This window comes from Prionailurus viverrinus, chromosome C2 (assembly GCF_022837055.1).
Source record: "Prionailurus viverrinus isolate Anna chromosome C2, UM_Priviv_1.0, whole genome shotgun sequence".
Lineage (NCBI taxonomy): Eukaryota > Metazoa > Chordata > Mammalia > Carnivora > Felidae > Prionailurus > Prionailurus viverrinus.
The window spans coordinates 93,650,650-93,671,423 of record NC_062569.1 but is presented as its reverse complement, the minus strand read 5'-3'; the positions used below and the strand labels follow the sequence as shown (position 1 = coordinate 93,671,423).

Below are 20,774 nucleotides of genomic sequence, written 5' to 3'. Positions count from 1 at the left end.
AAAGGAATTACCAGGGGCGCCTGGGTGGCGCAGTCGGTTAAGCGTCCGACTTCAGCCAGGTCACGATCTCGCGGTCCGTGAGCTCGAGCCCCGCGTCAGGCTCTGGGCTGATGGCTCAGAGCCTGGAGCCTGTTTCCGATTCTGTGTCTCCCTCTCTCTCTGCCCCTCCCCCGTTCATGCTCTGTCTCTCTCTGTCCCAAAAATAAAAAATAAAAAAACGTTGAAAAAAGGAATTACCTAAAGTTCCATCATCCTTCTTCTGAAGTCACACTAGGACTGAAAAAGTGTTTATTTCAATCCATTTCTAAATCTTTGATTCCAGAGTAAATTCAGATACCCCCAAAGACCCTACAATTGGCTAGAATGTCACCTCAAAATAATTCCCTGTGTACAACAAATATTTTGAAGCTAATTATGTGTCAGAGCCAGGGCTCTGAGCGTATAAAAATTCATAGTCCTCACAGTTTTCAATGGGTAAGCAAACCAAACAATTACAATACAATGTGGAAACTGTAGGTCACTCAGATAGTGCGATAGGGTAAATGGGGATTTGGACCTATAAAAATTTTGCTTATTAGTACCTTGAAAAATTCGGGAAAGAGACCTGGTGGAAAGTTTTAAATATAATGCTAAAAAGTTTGAATACTACAAGCCATGAAGAACCACTAATATGTTCTAAGCAAGAGATTTGTTTTGGGAAGATCACTGGTTATCAAAAAAAGTTTTTTGTTTTTAAGGAGAAGATAAATTAAACTAAGACCTGTACGGAGATAGAAAGAGTCAAGACAGAAGGAAGAGAATGGCTCTGAGAGGCAGATCAACAGTTATTTGATCACATACTGTTACTGCTTTGGTAAATGGAAGGAGGGGAGTGATAACTATCAAACTTCTGACTCATGTGACTATTAACATGGCAATAGAGTTCACTGGCCTAGGAAGCTGTTTTGGAAGAAGGAAGGAATGAGTTCAGTTTGGGACACGTTTAGCTTTAAATGCCTGAAGGACACAGATATGGAAAGGTCCAGAAAGCAATCTGATATGTTCATCTTATCCTCTAGCAAGAGGTCTAGATGGTTCTTGAAGCTACAGGAATATATAAAATTGCCTGTAAAATAAGAAGGAGGTAGCCAAAGTCTCCAGGAGCAGAAAAGCCTATAAAGAACACTGAAAAAGAAACTGGTTAGGTAGTAAAAACCTAGACGATGGTGTCACATAAGCCCCAAGACAGGTAAGATATTCTGAAGAAGATCCTGGAGAATATGAACATTTAGGCAGACAGATGAAAAGGAATCATACAAGAAACTGAGAATGAGCAAAGCTGTAAAAGATGAATCACCAAAATAATACATTAGAATAAGGGTCAGTCAACATTTTCTATAAAGGGCCAGATTACAAATACTTTAGGCTTGCAGCCCACAGTCTCTGTTGCAATTATTCAACTCTATAGTCAGAGAAGAAAAGCAGTCAACAATATGCAAAGGAATGGGTGGCTATGTATATCCCAATAAAACTTTATTTACAAAAAGAGGCAACAGGCACACAGTTTGCCATCTTTTGTTCTAGAAGCCAAGGAAAGAAAATTCTTTATATATTCAATCTCTTTCACAACTTAGCACGCACGCACGCGTGCATGCATACACACATACACACACACACACACACACACACACACACACACACATATCGTATATATAGTGGACTTTCTAATATCAACTAATGTTCTGGAAGTTTACTGTAACATTTTTCTTTTACATTACTATAATTAGACATATATAAATAAATAATCTAAATTGTGAATTAGATATAAAATACATACTGCTCAGGTAGGCTTAAAATCTTCTACAAAGAAATTTCAATTTTGAATCCTCTTTCTCTCTGACCTCACATTCAATCTGTCAAAAAATCCTGCTGGGTTCTACCTTCAAAATATATCCAAGGGGCACCTGGCTGTCTTAGTCAGTAGAGCATGAGACTCTTGATCTTGGGGTTATGAGCTGGAGCCCCACAATCTCTAAAATCTAAAAAAAAAAATTTATATAATTCTCCAAGCTTTTAGCAATTGCACTCTTGGGCACTTACCCCACAGAAACGGAAATTTATGTTCACACAAAAACCTATGGATGAATGTTCATAGCCATATTATTCAGAATAGCTACCAGATGTCTTTCAAAGGGTGAATGGATAAACAAACCATAGGATACTATACTATGAAATACTACTCAGCAATAGAAAAAAACTAATTATTGACATATGCAACAACTTTAATGAATCTCCAGAGAATTATGCTGAGCAAATAAAGCCAATCCCAAAAGGTTACGTACACTATTTTTTCCATTGATAAACATTCTTGAAATAACAAAGTTATAGATATGGGAAACAGATTGCTCGTTGTTGCAAGGGTTTTAAATTAGGGGTTAAGAGTGGAGGAATGGCAGGGAGAAAAATAAGTATGGTTATAAGAGGATCCTTGTGATGATGGAACTGTTCTAGTGAATACACAAAACTACACATATAATAAAACTGTATAGAAGTACACACACACACACACACACACACACAAGTAAATCTGGGGAAATCTCAACAAGACTGGTGGATTGTATTAATGTCAAGATCCTGTGATGCTGTGCTATATTTTGTAAGATGTTACCACTGAGGGAAACTGGGTAAAGGGTACATGGTATCTCTCTGTATTACTTCTACAATTGCAGATATATTTACAATTATCTCACTACAAAAAACAATAAAAATACATGGTGTGTGTGTGTGTATCTCCAGGGTGTAATCATTTCTCACTACCTCTCTAGTGCAAGTCTTTCAGCTTCCCTCTGTTCACCTTCCATCTATGTTCAACAAAGCAGGCAGAGTGATTTTCACGTTTTAAAATATAAGATAGACTATGAGATTTCTCTGCTTAAAACCTCCAGTGGCTCCCTACCTTGAAGAGAGTTAAAGCCAAAATCCTTACTATAGCTAACAAGGCTTCTCCCAACTGCCCTACCCATTGGAGAAAACATTTGTAAATCATATATCTGATAAGGAATCTGTATCTAGAATAAAGAACTCTAGTCAACAATAAAAAGCCAAAATGAGCAAAGGACTTCTGGTCTCCAGCCCAGTATGTAAGGAGCTTGGAAGTCATCCTTCCCATCTTCACAGAGCTGAACAAACTGAAAAAAGTCAACAACTCTTCTTAAATCCATTAAAGAATTGAGGGCTCACGTGGCAAACCACTGCCCTAAAAACTGGAAACAGGCACATATACAGAATCACAGCTTACTGGAGCAGAAACCCAGGAGCAGAAACTGCCTCTGGAGTCAGTACCAGTAGAGGAAAACCTAAACTATAATGGACAGAGGAGCAGTATGAACAAGTCTGGGAGTTAAAAACTCCAGAGGGGGCCTCCACATGTTTCTCAGTTTTATTTCTAGGAGCCCTACCAGGTCCTTACAGTGAAAATCTAGGAAATATCTGGAGATGAGATGAAACATTTATAAACAGGCCCAAGAGTATTCTGGTTTTTTTTTTTTTTTATGTTTATTTATTTTTGAGAGAGATAGAATGTGAGTGGGGAGAGGCAGAAAGAGAGAGAGACACAGAATCCAAAGCAGGCTCCAGGCTCTGAGCTGTCAGCACAGAGCCCAATGCGGGGCTCAAACCCACAAACCGTGAGATCATGACCTCAGATGAAGCCGGAGCTTAACCGACTGAGCCACCCAGGCACCCCAGAGTATTCTGTTAAGACCTGCCCTCAAAGAAAACTATTCTACCAGAGCAACTGAACTGGAGGAAAAGAAATACCCAATTCTAGCCTTCTCTAGACTTAGATGTGGGGAAAAAGAAATACCCAATTCTAACCTCTTCCTATGTGTGAGAAGAGAGATATAAAACTCCAGCCCCTTCTGGTTTTCTTATCTCACCTATGAGAGGGGAGGAGGATTAAAAAACTGAAAAAGCATTTGTAAAGGTCAAGCCCTAAAAAAGACCTATTACCTAAATAACTTTTAGTGAATATATCATAACAAGCTTTCAACAAAAAATTTACAAAAAAATACTAAAAGACTAAAATTAAAGTGTGACTACACATAACAGGCATCAGAATCACTGAAATTTAGTGGAGATGTTCAAATTATCAGACCAGGAATTTAAAACAATTGATTAATATAGTAAAGGCTCTAATGGAAAAAGTAGGTAACACAAAAACAGATGGGTAATATAAGCAGAGAGAGATGGAAACTTTAAAAAGAGTCAAAAGTAAATGCCAGAAATCAAAATCACTGTAACAGAAACTAACAATGCCTTTGATGGGCTCATGAATACACTGGACATGGCCAAGGAGAGAACCAGTAAGCCTAAAGAAACGTCGATAGAAATTTTCAAAACTGAAATGCAGAGAAAAATAAAAAATAAAAAATAACTGACTATCCAAGAACTATGAGGCAATTACAAAACCTGTAATGTATGCATAATGAGAATACCACAAGGCAAAGAGACAAAGGAACAGAAAAAACATCTGAAGCAACAATTGAGAATTTCTCAAAATTAATGTCAGATACCAAACCACACATGCAAGAAGCTCAGAGAACATAAAGAAGGATTAATACCAAAAAATCTACAGCTAGGCATATCATTTTCAAAATGCAAAAGATCAAAGAGAAAGAAGAAATCTTGAAAGAAGATGGGAAGGGGGGCGACCTCACCCATAGACAAGCAAAGATAAGAACTGCATTGAGCTTCTTTTCAAAAGTCATGCAAACAAGAAGAGTGAAGTAAAATATTTTAAATGTTGAAAGAAAAAAATCTAGAATTCTGCATCCAGTGAAATTATTATTCAAATGTGGAGAAATACAGACCTTCTCAGAAAACAAAAATTAACAGAATTTGTCAACACTAGACCTGCCATCCAAGAAATGTTAAAGTAAAATATTTACCAGAAGAACGGAAAATGACATAGGTAAGAAATCTGTATCTATGTAAAGAAAGAGTATTAAAGAATAATGAAAGTAGAATATATTTTACTTTTCTTATTCTTAATTGATCTAGCTGCAACAGTTTGTTCAAAATAACAGCAGCAATAATGTATTCAGTGATTATAGCTTATGGATTAGTGAAACTAATGACAGTAATATTATATGGAATGAGAAGGAGAAATTGGGAATACTCTGTCATAAGGTAATTGCACTATCCCTGATTAGTACAGTCTCCTTAAAAGTACAGTTCGAAAAGTTGTAAATGTACACTGTAGACTCAATGGGAAAAGATACTGGCAAATGACATATCAGATAAAGGGTTAGTATCCAAAATCTATAAAGAACTTATCAAACCCAACACCCCAAAAAACCCAAATAATCCACCGAAAAAATGGGCAAAAGACATGAATAGACACATTTCCAAAGAAGACATCCAACTGTCTAACAGACACATGAAAAATGCTCAACATCACTCATCATCAGGGAAATACAAATCAAAACCACAATGATATACACCTCACACCTGTCAGAATGATTAAAATTAACAACTCAGGCAACAACAGATGTTGGCAAGGATGTGGAGAAAGAGGAACCCTTTTGCACTGCTAATGGGAATGCAAACTGGTGCAGCCACTCTGGAAAACAGTATGGAGGTTCTTCAAAAAATTAAAAATAGAGCTACACTACAACCCAGCAATTGCACAACTAGGTATTGATCCAAAGGATACAGGAGTGTTGATCTGAAGGGGCACATGCACCCCAATGTTTACAGCAGTACTATCAACAACAGCCAAAGTATGGAAAGAGCCCAAATGTCCACTGACTGATGAATGCATAAAGAAGATGTGGTATATAGATATACAATGGAATATTATTTGGCGATTAAAAAAAAATGAAATGTTGCCATTTGCGCAACATGGATGAAACTGGAGTATATTACACTAAGCGTTACACTAAGCAAAATAAGTTAGTTGGAGAAAGACAGATATCATATGATAGGGGAAGGGAAGCAAAAAATAAGATAAAAAAGAAGAGGGAGATAAACCAAACCATAGGAGACTCTTAACTACAAAGAACAAACTGAGGGTTGCTGGTGAGGTGTTGAGTGGGGGTAAAGGCTAAAGGGGCAAGGAGCATTAAGGAGGTCACTTGTTGGGACAAGCACTAGATGTTATATATAAGTGAATCACTAAATTCTATTCCTGAAATTTTAAAAAAATGTTGAGGGGAAAGCATGAAAGAAGAGTAACAAATATTTGACATTTTTTTTTATAACTGGAACTTCTACTTTTGTGTGCTTGAAATTTTCCATAATAAAAAGTTAAAAATATATATTCGAAAATAAATGCTAGAAACCAAATACATTTTGATTAATACATTTCAGAGAGAGGAGGAAAAAGTGGAATCAAATAAAATGCTCAGTTAAAAACAGATAAAACAGAAAAAGAAAGGAAGACAAAAGAAGAAACAAGAGCACTGAATAGAAACAGCAACAAATATGGCAAAACTATGATCCAACTATATCAATAATTTCCTTAAACATCAAAAGCCTAAATATACTGACATGAAAGACAGAGATTGTCAGTGCATTTAAAAAATAAACTTACACAATGTCATGTCAATTATATCTCAAGTTTTAAAATAAAACTTGATAAAAAAAATTAATTTTAAAAAGACTCAACTATATATAATCTACAAGAAACCCACCTTAAAGGACACAAATACATTTAAAAAAAAGGGATGGACACAATGAGAAAACTACAGACCAATATTCCTGATGAATACTAATACAAAAACCTTCGGAAAAATACTAGCAAACCAAACTCAATAGCACACTGAAAGGATTATAAGCCACAACCAAGTTTTATACCTATAATGCAAAGATTTATACTTGGAACTCAAGAATCGTTCTACATACAAAAATCAATCAATGAAAACATATCACGTTAGCAACATGAAGGACAAAAGCCAAATGACCATCTCAATTGGTACAGAAAAAAGCATTTAACAAAATTCAACACTGTTTCATGATAAGCATGTTCACCAAACTAGGAATAGAAGGAAACTGCCTCAATATGTTATACATGATGAAAAGCCCACTGTTAACGTATTCAAAGCCGAAAAAAATTGAAAGCTTTCCCTCTAAGATCAGGACCAAGGCAAGGATGCCCATTTTGCCACTACTATTCAACAAAGTACTTAAAATCATAGCCAGAGCAATTAGACAAGAAAAATAAATAACAAAAGGTATCCAAATTGGAAAAGAAGCAAAATCATCTCTGTTCACAGAGGGATGATCTTATGTGTAGAAAACTCTAAAGAATTAAAAAAGAAAAGGCTATTACAACTAAGAAATGATTTCAGCAAAGTTTTAGATACAAACTGAACACTTAAAAATTGGTTCTATTGATTGCTCATTTGAACAATCAAAAAAGAAAGCAATCTCATTTACTATAGCATCAAAAAGGATAAAATGCTTAAGAAAAAAAACCCAATCGGGGCGCCTGGGTGGCTCGGTCGGTTAAGCATCCCGACTTCAGCTCAGGTCATGATCTCACAGTCCGTGAGTTTGAGCCCCACGTCAGGCTCTGTGCTGACAGCTCAGAGCCTGGAGCGTGTTTCAGATTCTGTGTCTCCCTCTCTCTCTGCCCCTCCCCTGTTCATGCTCTGGCTCTCTCTGTCTCAAAAATAAATAAATGTTAAAAAAAAATTTTTTTTTAAAAAGAAAAAAACTCAACCAAGGAGGTAGATTTATACACTGAAAATTGTTAAGACACTGCCAAAAGAAATCAAAGAAGATAGGAATAAATGGAAAGACATTCCATGCTTGTAGCTTAGAAGACTTAGTAACATTAAAATGTCAACACTACCCAAACCCATACAGAGATTCAGTGCAATCCCTATCATAATGCCAATGGCATTTTTTGCAGGAATAGAAAAACCAAATCCCAAAATTTATATAGAATTTAAAGAGACCCCAAATAACCAAAACAATCTTGAAAAGGAAGAACAAAGTTGGAAGTCTAATACTTCTTAATTTGAAAACAAACTACAAACCAATAGTAATCAAGACAGTATGGAATTAGCAGAGAGACAAATACATAGACAACTGGAAGAGAAAAGAAAAACCAGATATAAACCCTCATGTATGGCCAAATAATTTTCAACAATAGTGTCAAGACTACACAATGGGAAAAAGACAGTTTCTTACCCTTGTGGGTGTTGGAAAAACTGGACTAAGAAGCAAAAGAATGAAGATAAAACTTTACCTTACACCACACACAAAAATTAACTCAAAAGGGATTGAAGACCTAGACATGATACCTAAAACTATAAAAATCCTATAAGCAAATATAGGAGAAGAGCTTCAGAACACTGGAGATGGCAATGTACTTGATTTTTGATGACTGTTTTATTTCACTTAGCAATAATATCCTTAAGGTTCATTCCTTGTTGTTGCAAGTGATGGGGACACCAAAAAGTGCAAACAACTAAAGCAAAAATAAGACAAATGGGACTATGACAAACTTAAAAACTTCAGACTGTGAATGGGAACAATAAAAGCACAAACTCCCTTATGTGGACTCCTTAAAAAACGAACAAAAAGGTCAAACTCAAAGAAACAGAGTAGAATGGTGATTACAAGGGGCTGGGGGAGTGGGGAAGATGGAGTCTTCAGTTATAAAATGAAGAAATTCAGGGAAACGAATATACAACATGGTAAGGATAGTTATTGTATAGCTGAAATTTGCTAAGAGAGATCTTAAATGTTGTCACCACATGCACATGTGCAAAAACAGGTAACTATGAGAGATGAGGAATATGCTGATTAACCCGACTGAGGCAATTATTTCACAATGCATACACAGATCATCATGGTGTACACTTTAAATATATGCAATTTTATGTCAATTAGACCTCAATAAAACTGGGGGGGGGGGAAGAGTTCAGCAAAATACAAACTTAGAAGAAATAGTTACGATGGTAAATTTAATGTTATATATATATTTTTTAAGTAAAGGGATGGAGAATGTACACTGTACTAAGAGTAATCAAAAAAACTGGAGTAGTTATATTAATTTCAGGCAAAGCAGACTTCAGAGTAAAGATAATTTTCAGGGATAAAGGGGGGCATTACATAATGAAAAAGTGATCAATTCTTGAAGAAGACAACAATTCTTAATGTGAATGCACCTAACAAAAGACTATCAAAACACTTGAGGCAAAAACGAATAGAATCATGAGGAGAAATAGACAAATCCGTTATTATAGAGACTTAAACACCCCTTTATCAGTTATTGACAGATCCAGCAAGCAGAAAATCAATAAGGACATAGTTGAACTGAATGACACTATTGACACTCTTGAGCAACTGGATCTAATAAACATTTATAGAAAAATGTATCCAACAACAGCAGAATACATCCTCAATTTGATAAAGAACATCTGCAAAACTCTACAGCTAACATACTTAATGAGAAGAAACTGGGTGTTTTCCTACTAAGATCAGGAACAAGAGAAAAAAAGACTTCACTCCCATTCAACACCGTACAGAATACAATAAGGAAAAAAAACGGAAATAAAAGGCATCCAAATTGGAAGAGAAGAAATGAAATTATCTTTGTTTACAAAGATTGTAAAAATCTGCTTGTAAAAATCTCAAAAAATCAACAATAAAACCTCCTGGAACTATTAAGTGATTATAGCAAGATTGCGGGTACAAGTTTAAGGTACAAAAGTCAAATGCTTTCTTATATACCAGTAGTAAAAAATTTGGAATTTGGAATTAAAAACAATACAATTTATATTAGCACCCCCCACAAATGAAATGCTTAAGTATAAATCCAATAAAATATGTGTAAAATTTACATGAGGACACCTATAAAACCCTGAGGAAAGAAATCAAAGATCTAAATAAACCGAAACATATTGCATGTGCATGGATAGGAGAACTTAATACTGTCATGATGCCAGTCCTTTCTAACATGATCTATACTCAATGCAATGCCAAACAAAAAACCCAGCAAGTTATTTTATGGACACCCAGTAGTGAACACAATATTGAAGAACAACCAAAAGACTGTCACGGAATGACTTCAAGACTTACTATATAAAGCTACAGTTAAAAAAAAAAAAGTGAGGGGCAACTGGGTAGCTCAGCTGGTTAAGCGTCCAACTCTTGGTTTAGGCTCAGGTCATAATCTCACAGTTCGTAGGTTCGAACCCTGCATTGAGCTTTGCACTGATAATGTGGAGCCTGCTTGGGATTCTCTCCTGTTCTGTCCTTCCCCCACTCACCCCACCCCCCCTCTCAAAATAAATAAACTTAAAAAAATGTTTAAAAAAAAGTGATAAACAAATAGGTCACTAGAAAAAACACAGAGCCCAGAAAAGCCACCAAATACACTCAATTGAACTTTGACAAAGGGTCAAAGGCATTTCAATGAAGAAAGGATATTGTTTTCAACAAACAGTACTGGGATAACTGACAGTCACAGGCAAATAAATGAATGTAATCACAGATTTTATAGCTTTCACAAAAATTAACTTAAAATATATCATAGACCTATCTGTAAAAGGCAAAACTACAAAACATCTAGAATACAACATAGTAGACAACCTAGGTGTCCTTGGGTTTGGCAGTGACTTTTTATTTATTTTATTTTATTTATTTTAAGAGACAGCAAGTGCAAGGGGGAGAAGGGGGAGACAGAGGGAGGGAGAAAAGAGATAATGAGAGGGGGTGGAGAGAGAGAGAGGGAGGGAGAATCTTAAGCAGGTCCCATGCTCAGTACACAGCCCAACATGGGGCTCAATCCCATGACCGTGGGATCTTGACCTCAGCTGAAATCAAGAGTCGCACACTCAACTGAGCCATCCACATACCCCTGGCAGTGACTTTTCAGATGCAACACCAAAAGCATAATCTATCAAAGAAAAAATTGAGAAACTGAATTTTTATTAAAACTTAAAACTTCTAATGAAAAAATAAGTTACAGCATGGAAGAAATCTCTGCAAAACATGTATCTGAGAAAGCACTGTTATCCTATTAAAAAAAAAAAACAACTCTTAAAACTCAACAATAAGAAAACAATCATTAATAAGCACTTATATGAACAGACACCTCATCAAAGAAGATATACAGACAGCAAATAAGCATATGAAAAGATGCTCAACACCATATGTCATCAGAGAATTGCAAATTAAAACGTCAATTAGATACTACTGCTCTACTATTAGGATGGTTAAAATTTAAAACACTGACAACACCAAAGCCTCGTGAGGATGTGGAACAATAGAAAAATCTCATTCACTGTTGATGGGAATGCAAAATTATTCTTTACAGTTGCTTTGGAGGATATTTGGCAATTTATTGAGAAACTAAACAAACTCTTATCACACAATCTAGCAACTGTGGTACTTGGTATTTAACCAAATGAACTGAAAGCTTATATCCACACAAAAACCTGCACATTAATGTTTACAGCTGCTTTAGTCATAACTGTTGAACTTGGAAGTGACCAAGATATCCTTCAATAGGTGAATGCATAAACATGGATAAACAAACTGCAGTACATGAATACACTGGCATACTTATTCAGTGCTAAAAAGAAACAAGCTATCATGCCACAAAAAAACTTTGCAAGCACATTAAATATCTATTGTTAAGTGAAAAAAGCCAAGCTGAAAAGGTTATATGCTGTATGATTTCAACTACATAACATTCTAGAAAAGGCAAAACTATGGAAACAGTAAGGAAAAAAAAATCAATAGGGTTGGGGAAAGAGGGAAGAGAGAAGAATGAAAAGGTAGAGAGCTCAGGGAACTTTTAGGGTAGTGAAACTATTCTGTAAGACCCTGTAATAGTGGACATATGTCATTATACGTTTGTCAAACTCACAGACACAATACAAAGATTGAACTATAATGCAAACTACAGTCTTTTAATTACTAATAATGTATCAATATTGGTTTGATTGTAACAAGTCTACATAAATGCAAAATGTTAATAACAGGGAAAACTGAGGAGGAGGGGAGTATGTATGAGAACACTGTACTTTCCACTGATTTTTCTACACAACTAAAACTGCAAAATAAAGTCTATTACACATGAGAAGATGCTCAACATCACTCATCATCAGGGAAATACAAATCAAAACTACAATGAGTTACCACTTCACACCTATCAGCATGGCTAAAATCAAAAACACAAGTAACAACAGGTGTTGGTGAAAGTGTGAAGAAAAAGGAACCCTCTTGCACTGTTGGTGAGAATGCAAACTGCATTCATACAGTTACTCTGGAAAACAGTATGAAGGGTCCTCAAAAAGTTAAAAAAAAGAACTACTTTATGGTCCAGTAATCGCATTACTGGATAGTTACCCAAAATATATAAAAACATTAATTCAAAGGGATACATGGACCCCTATGTTTATAAGCAGCTTTATTTACAATAGCCAAACTATTGAAGCAACCCAAGTGTCCATTTATAGATGAATGGATAAAGAAGATGTGATATGTATACACAATGGAATATTATTCAGCCATAAAAAAATGGAATCTTGCCATTTGTGATGACATGTATAGAGCTAGAGTATAATGCTAAGCAAAATCAGTCACCGAAAGACAAATTCCATATGATTTCACTCATATGTGGAATTTAAAAAAAAATGAGCAAAGGAAAAAAAAAGCAAGCAAGTGTAAGCGAGAAGCACAAACCAAGAAACATACTTTCAACTACTTTGTCAAAGATTAACTACGTATGTGTAGGTTTATTTCTGAGCTCTCTATATTCTGTTCCATTGATCTATGTATCTTTTTTTAATGCCAATACCATACTGTTTTGATTACTATAGTTTGTAATAGAATTTGAAACCTGAGAATGTGAAGCTTCTAGCTTTGTTCTTCTTTTTCAAGATTGCTTTGGCTATTCAGTTTTTCATGGTTCCATACAAATTTTAGAATTATTTTCTATTTCTTTAAAAAATACCAATGAAACTTTTAGAGGGATTATACTAAATTTGTAGGTTACTTTGGGTAGTATGGACATTTAAACAATATTGATTTCTTCCAATCCATGAGCACAGAAAGAGTATCATTCCATTTGTGTCATCTTCAACTTCTTTCATTATTGTCTTGCAATTTTCAATATAGAGTCTTTCACCTTGTGGTTAAATTTATTCCTAAGATTTTGTCCTTTCTAATGCAATTGTAAATGAGACTGCTTTCTTTATTTCTCTTTCTGATAGTTCATTATTGACATACAGAAATGCAATTGATTTTTGTGTATTGATTTGCATATCCTGCAACTTTACTGAATTCATTTGTTCCAAAAGTTTTCTCGATGGAATCTTTTTTTTTTTTTAATGTTTTTTATTTATTCTTGAGAGAGCTAGAGAGAGAGAGAGAGATACAGGAGGGAAGGGCAGAGACAGAGAGGGAGACACAGAATCTGAAACAGGCTCCAGGCTCTGAGCTGTCAGCACAGAGCCCAACGCAGGGCTTGAACTCAGGAACCCTGAGATCATGACCTGAGCCAAAGTCGAACACTTAACCAATTGAGCCACTCAGGAGCCCCTCTATACATAATTTTAAAAGCAAAATCAACAGGACCATTCCACACGAAACTCTGTAGTCTCTAAAAATTCAATTCAATTAAAAAATTTTACTAGTCATACCTACACACTTAGGAAAGTAGCACTATCCTTATAAGGACTGGTATGGTAATTATGAAAATGTGTCTCTTAGATCTCCCACTATAGGGAGCATCATTGATCAACAACCCAGCTGCTGAGCTTTCAAAGCCATTCCCTTGTTCAGGCCATACCAAGCTACCCATGTGCTGTTTCCAGAAACTGACTGAGCATGGCAGATGTATTTAATGGAGATCTTTTCCCAGGAGACAATGGATTCCCCTGATAGTCAACCTTGGGCTGAGACTTCCCCCCACCGGTTTTGCTAGAATTTCCTTAAAGCTGCATGGCAGTGTAATATTTTTCCTACCTGCTGTCTTTCCTGCTCCCCAGAGGTTAAGACCTGATTTCTAGCTTCCCTTGATAACAAGTTTCTATGAACCAAAGAACATAGCTTCATATGGCATAAGTAAACTTCTTTTCAAGTTGCCTGTTTTCAAGTATACTTCTTTTCAAGTTGCCTGTCAGTTTTATCAGGAAATAGATTTTCCACAAATGACTTAAAAGAGTTACATAAATACAATTAGGTGCCTCAAAATAAGACTACCCAATTTAATAGAAAGTAAAACAAACAGGTAAAAATCCAAAGTGAATAGCCATTTGTAGTAATTCAAATGCCTAAAAATAAAAACAACTTAGTTATAAGGAGTTTTAGAATTCAGAAAATGTGGGGCACCTGGGTGACTCAGTCAATTAAGCATACAACTCCTCATCTTGGCTCAGTTCATAATCTCATGGTTTGGTTCATGAGTTTGTGAGTCCTGCATTGGGCTCTGCATGGAGCATGGATCCTGCTTCGGGTTCTGTCTCTCCCTCTCTCTGCCCCTTCCAAGCCTGCACTCTCTCTCCCTCTCTCAAAATAAATAAATAAACTTTAAAAATAAATAAAATTCAGAAAATGTTCTCATAATACATTGTTTCATTTGATTTATACAACATTGAAGGGGAAAAAAAGGAACACAATAATGACTCCTTTTCTGTGCCAAACAGTAAGCTGGGGCATTGCTGTAGTAGTAGCATTCTCATTTCATAGATGATGAAACTGAGACTCAAAAAGTTAATAAATATACTCTAGTTTACAAAACTACTAATGTAAACAAGGTCTTCTTTCTTCTATGGTGTCTCCACAACATCATGCAGAGAATAATCATACCTTCAAGGATCAAACCAGGCATTATTTCTCCTCACTCTTGAAAATGGTATATATTACAAGTAGGGCTCTATTCACTCTCTATTCACAATAGAACAACAGTGACACTTCACACCTCCACTCCCATATCTAACCACAGAACAAGTGAAACCAAGCAGGAGACCTGAAACCTATGACTTAGTTCAAAGGGAGAAATGAAATTAATAGTTTATGAAGCTAAGATCATTAATTAATTAAAAATGCAACTAACCAATTTTCAAATTAGAAAAGCTGGCCTCAACAAGTGTCAGTAGCTTTTGGGATTGATTAATCTTCTCTCTGCTCTAATATCAAAGGTCTCCTACATAAGGTACCTAGCTGGACTTTACCTCTACAAAACCACAAGAGCATTTTCTATAACAAGTACTTCTAAACTGGCTAAGTGAAGTAATTTAATTTCTGTTTAAGTAATTTGTCACAGAATGGTCACAGGGCGGGGGGAAAGCATTCAAACTGCAGGTAAAACATTACTGAAATGAAGATTATTCCAGAAATTCCTAATAGAAAAGCTCAGTGTCTTAGATATAGTTTACATGATTGCTGATGCAGGGTAATTCCTGTTGATTTTCTTTTTGTCTCTGACCGTTTTCTCTCTCCTTGTTTTTTCACCAAAACAAACTGCCTCTCACTGATACCAGCAGGTTCAACAGGTTGGTTTATTTGATTGGGCAAGGAGAAAACTTCAAACTTTTTCTGGAAATATCTAATTATTTAATATAATCCTAGGCAGCAGCTACGTAAACCACAGATGTGAAACTACAGAATTTTAAGTTGTCAGAAAAATTCGTAGTATATATGTTGTAATAAGAGAAATGAATTGGTCAATGTATCAAATTTTATTATTTTTTTAAAAACAGTTAACATTTAGCAAGAAGAACAAATACTTAAGTTTCACAAAGGAAAGGTGATACAGTGGAATGAAATGAACTTACCACTTTTTAGCATGTAAGAGAAAAAATTAAAATAAAAACAAAAACAAAACCATACAATAGCAATAAAAGCAATAAGTACTTAGGAACAAACTTAATAAGAAATGTCAAAAGTCTATATAAATAAAACTCTTGAAAGACACAAACGTAAATTTGAACAAATAGATATCTCTTATTCCTCGATAATTCAACATCACAAAAAGGTTAGTTCTCCCTAAGTTAATGAGTTAATGAAATTTCAATTAAGAGTATCAGCAACCTATTTTAAATCGAGTTAGCCAAATTTATGTCAAAGTTCATATGGAAAAATAAACATTCAAGAAAAGCTAGGAGAAAAAAAAAAAAAGCCTCAAGAGTGGATTACCTCAACCAGATATTAAAACATACTATAATGTGGTACTGACACAGGAACATGTATGCAAATGACCTAGTGGAACAGAACAGAAAGTCCAGAAACAGACCAAGTACATGTGGAAATTTAGCATGTAATAACCATAGCATCTCAAATCACTGGAGAAAAGATCGGCCTTTTAATAAACTGTACTGAACAACTAACCGGTTAATGATTGAGAAAGGATAAAATTACGGGGTGCCTGGGTGGCTCAGTCGGTTAGGCATCCAACTTTGGCTCAGGCCATGATCTAACAGCTTGTAGGTGTGAGCCCCATGTTGGGCTCTGTGCTGACAGCTCAGAGCCTGGAGCCTGCTTTGGATTCTGTGTCTCCCTCTCTCTCTGCATCTCTCCTCCTCTCTCTCTCTCTCTCACAAAATAAATAAACGTAATAAAAAAAATTTTTTTTAAAGAAAGGATAAAATTATATCAGTAACTCATACCATACAGAGGCATAAACACCATAAACAAGAATAAACTTCAAACAGATCAGGGAATTTAAATGTAAAAAGTGAAATCTTGTAACTACCAAAAGAAAATATGGTTGAATTTCTCTTTAACCTGGGGAAAGGCTTTTTATAAGGAAAGGCTTTATAAGGAAAAGGCTTTCTAATCATAAATTAAAATCCACATATGGGGCGCCTGGGTGGCTCAGTCGGTTAAGCGTCTGACTTTGGCTCAGGTCATGATCTCACGGTCAGTGAGTTCGAGCCCCACGTCGGGCTCTGTGCCGACAGCTCAGAGCCTGGAGCCCGTTTCAGATTCTGTGTCTCCCTCTCTCTCTGCCCCTCCCCTGTTCATGCTGTGTGTCTCTCTCTGTCTCAAAAATAAATAAACGTTAAAAAAAAATTTTTTTTTAAATCCACATATGATAAAAGAAAAGAACAATAAATTCGACTGTATGGGGTAGTGGGAGACTTTCATATGGTATAAAAACAGAATACACAAGGTAAAAATACTCAATACATCACAGATAAACAATAAATCCATAATAAAGAACTCTTCAGAGTTGAGAGGAAAAGACCAAAAACTCACTTAAAAAATGGACAAAAAGAAAAAAGAACAATTTACACATACAAAAACAAAACGGACCTTAAACAGATGGAAAGATGTTGAACTACATTCATAATAATGAGATTATAAATTAAAACTACAATGAGCTACCATTTCTCACATATCAGATTGGCAAAAGTTGAAAAACTTAGGCAAGGCAAGTTGTCCACGCTAAGGGGAAATAGGCACTCAAATGACCAAAGAGGATGCAAACTGATTCAACCATTATGGAGGGGAATTTAACAATATCAAACAAAATTACCTAAGTGTTTATGCTTTGACTCAGCAGTCTACCTCTCTTAATTTACTCTGAAGATATACATCTAATTAAAAAAATATATGAGAGAAGGTTTTTCATAGCAGCACTCTTGGAGATAAAAAAAATACTGAAAAGAAATGAAATATCCATACATACAAGAATGGTTGAATCAACTCTGGCATACTATGCAGCTAGATGAGAAAAATCTCTGAAATGATATCCAATGATTTCTAAGAACTATATCAAGAGAAAAGGCAAAGTGCAAAAGAGCTCCCTTAATAAATTACCTTTTATGTAAAGAAGAAGCCAAGAAAATTACACTTAATTGCTCACTTGTGCAAAAGAAACCCAGAAAAAATGAACCAAAACATAATGAGGCTGGCTAGCTACAGGAAGCGAGTAGAAACAAAATACAGGAAATAGAGAAGAAATGGCACTTGTATATTTCTGATCTTTGGAACCATGTTAGTGTGTTTCACAGATAGAAAATATAATTTTTTAAAAAGTAAAAACAAAAAAAACAAAAACAGGGTTAAAGTTCTAAGAAGGGATACATTCAGAAACAAATGAACCAAACTATTTCAAATGAATAAATAAACCACGCTAAAGGGAAAATTTTTAATTAGAAAAAAAAAAGCAAGAATACAAACACAAATACTTTCTAAACAGAATATATGGTTCTGATGCAGTGATGATAAAATGTTTAACAAAGCACTCTGGAGTCAGAATGCTTGATTCAAACACTTGCCCAATTTTCTACTTGCTAACTGTGTGACCCTGGACAAGTTAATTTATAATCTCTGTGCGTAAGTTTTCTTAGCCAAATAACAACAGTACCAATCTCACAGTACTAATGATAAGGCTCAAATAAAACTAATTATGTAAAAAGCTTAGGAGATCACTGGGTATATAACAAGAATTTGTTAAGTATTTGCTATCATCAATACTAATCCAAAACAAAAAAACAAAAAACCAACCCACTGATTTTGTGGGTTTCCAGGAGACACATATAATAAAAATGGAGTCCTTGTCATGAAAAAATTTGGAATTTCCTAGTTTAGGGACAATAAGTGTTCAAGGAATTTAGAACAAAATCCATATGGCTGGCCGGAATCATCTGAGAAATTTCATAAAGGACAGGATTTAGATTAGCAAGAGAACGGGAGTGACAGAAAGGAAGCTAAATAAAAACCAATATATATTTCACGGACAGTAGCATAAAAGCTTTGGAAAGCTGAGTATTTGGAGATAAGACTACAGAAGTCCCTGAACACACTACTGAACTAGGCAGGCTTTATTTTCTAGACTATGAGGAACCACAGAAGAATTGTGTGTAAGAGAAATAATGATCAACCTTAAGTGTGGGATTATTCTTGTGGTGCTATGCAGAAGATCAGAGGTAGAGTCTTACTAGTAGGTAAGCCAAATAATGGCAAGGGCCTGACTAGACTACTAGTGATGAAAAAAGGAAAGAAGGCACAAATCATCAAGGCAGTAAAGAAAAGAAAAAAAATCAATGCAGGGTGACAAGTGGATATGAGATATGAGAGACCAGAAAAGTCTGGATGACAAAGCGAATGACATCATTAGAAGGAAAAAGCAAAAAGGAATGGGAAGCAACAGAAAGGATTTCCACCAGGTCTCAAAAGTCAGATCAGAATTAAGCAAGAAGCCCTTGCAATGTGAGATACCAGATATCAATATCCAGTGGGCATTTGGGAACATGGGACTAGTACTTAGGAGAGAGAGTGAGTACTGAAGACAAAAGGTGTAACAATTTTTTTTTTTCCTAAAAAACCTCTTTAGAATGTTTGAGACACTCTAGAGCAATAAAGATAGTAGACTCTGTGCTATTTCAGAGCAGTGATCATCTCTTATTTATTTTTATAGCCCTTCATGTTTGGCATACTTATTAGTACAGGGGAGACTCTCAGTAAGATGCTGCAGAGGTGGCAGAAGTAGAGAAGAGAACAGAGCTGCATGGCTTGTTAATGGCAGAACATACATTAGAGCCCAGATCTTTTGACTCTCTACACTATACCATAACATAGAGATGACCTTTCAACATTCATGCATAGGATCCCCTAAAGAGCTGGTGTAAGAAATGAAAATAAACTGTTTCTCAGAGTAGACTGAAGAAAGACATAAGAAAATAGCAAAGAAAAGTCAGTTATTGGGGAAAAAAATGATAGTGTTGCATTACAGATTCAAAGGAAATTTTAAGAAAGGAGGCATAGTCAATAGTCAAATGACCAAACACTACAGGTACTATTTCTCTGTTCTCCTACACCAATGAGACCCTAGGCAAGGAGAGGTCACTTTTTAAAAGTATAAATTAAGAATTTTAATCTACCTTTCACAGCATTTTAAAATCATATATCACTTAAGGCAGTGGTTCAAAAATAATATTGCAATCTTTAGTAACTTTTATCTCTACAAAATACACAAGAGAAAATACAGTGTCTACAATAAATCTGCACAGTAAATGAAATTTGAAGCAAAAAGAAATGATTAGAAAAAATACTCATTCACATCAACTGATAGCAACAAAATGCATGAAATACCAAAGGTCTTACCTTAAATCTCTTGTCTTGCAATACTTTCTTGATGGCAACCAGTTCTCCTGAATCACAAAGTTTGGCTTGATATACCACACCAAATGACCCATTTCCAATCACTTTAGTGTCTGTATAGCTGACTTCTTGTGGCCTATCGGGACCCTGCCCAGGAGTTGCCACCACTGTGGTTACCTTGCTGCCATCTTTGTCTCCTAAAAGAAACAAGAGACAGAAAAATGAGAACTGTAAAGAATTAAACAGAGAAAATTGCTGAAGTACACAATAGTTTACACAGTAAACTATGTTTTTTACTACAAATCATTTTTAAATGCTCATCTTAGTTTATTGTATAGAATTACTTCAACTATTTGTTTCAATTTGTAAGTAACTTTTTAACCACCATTTATTTAGTCATTCTGTAGACTAGACATCATGCTTAGTTTACATATGGGGATTTATTTAATGAAAACAATCACCCCATGAAGTACAAAACTAATGGAAATAATGTTAAATTTGCTGAAGGTCAAAAGTCAAATGGTGGACCCTGGGTTTGAATCCCATCTGTTCTTTCTAAAGAAGGTCCTAGTTCTTTTCTCAAGGCTTCCTTATTTTACTTGAAAATAAATACTACTGAAAACATCTAAATATGTTGACTCTATTCAGACCATTCTGCCTTTAGGAAGGTAAGGCTTTGAGTTTTTCTTTCTCTGCATCTTACTTCTTTTTAAGAAAAT

At 35.3% G+C, this 20,774-nt stretch overlaps 1 protein-coding gene across 3 annotated transcripts in view; it reads right to left on the bottom strand.

Annotated features, from left to right (window-relative positions):
* Positions 1 to 20,774, bottom strand: part of GSK3B (glycogen synthase kinase 3 beta) — a 195,190-nt gene that overhangs the window by 110,428 nt on the left and 63,988 nt on the right. For all 3 annotated transcript variants that reach the window (XM_047874647.1, XM_047874645.1, XM_047874646.1), the window contains exon 2: positions 20,059 to 20,252. In XM_047874647.1, coding sequence (XP_047730603.1) covers positions 20,059 to 20,252 — 194 coding nt within the window. The remainder of the gene's footprint in view (positions 1 to 20,058; positions 20,253 to 20,774) is intronic.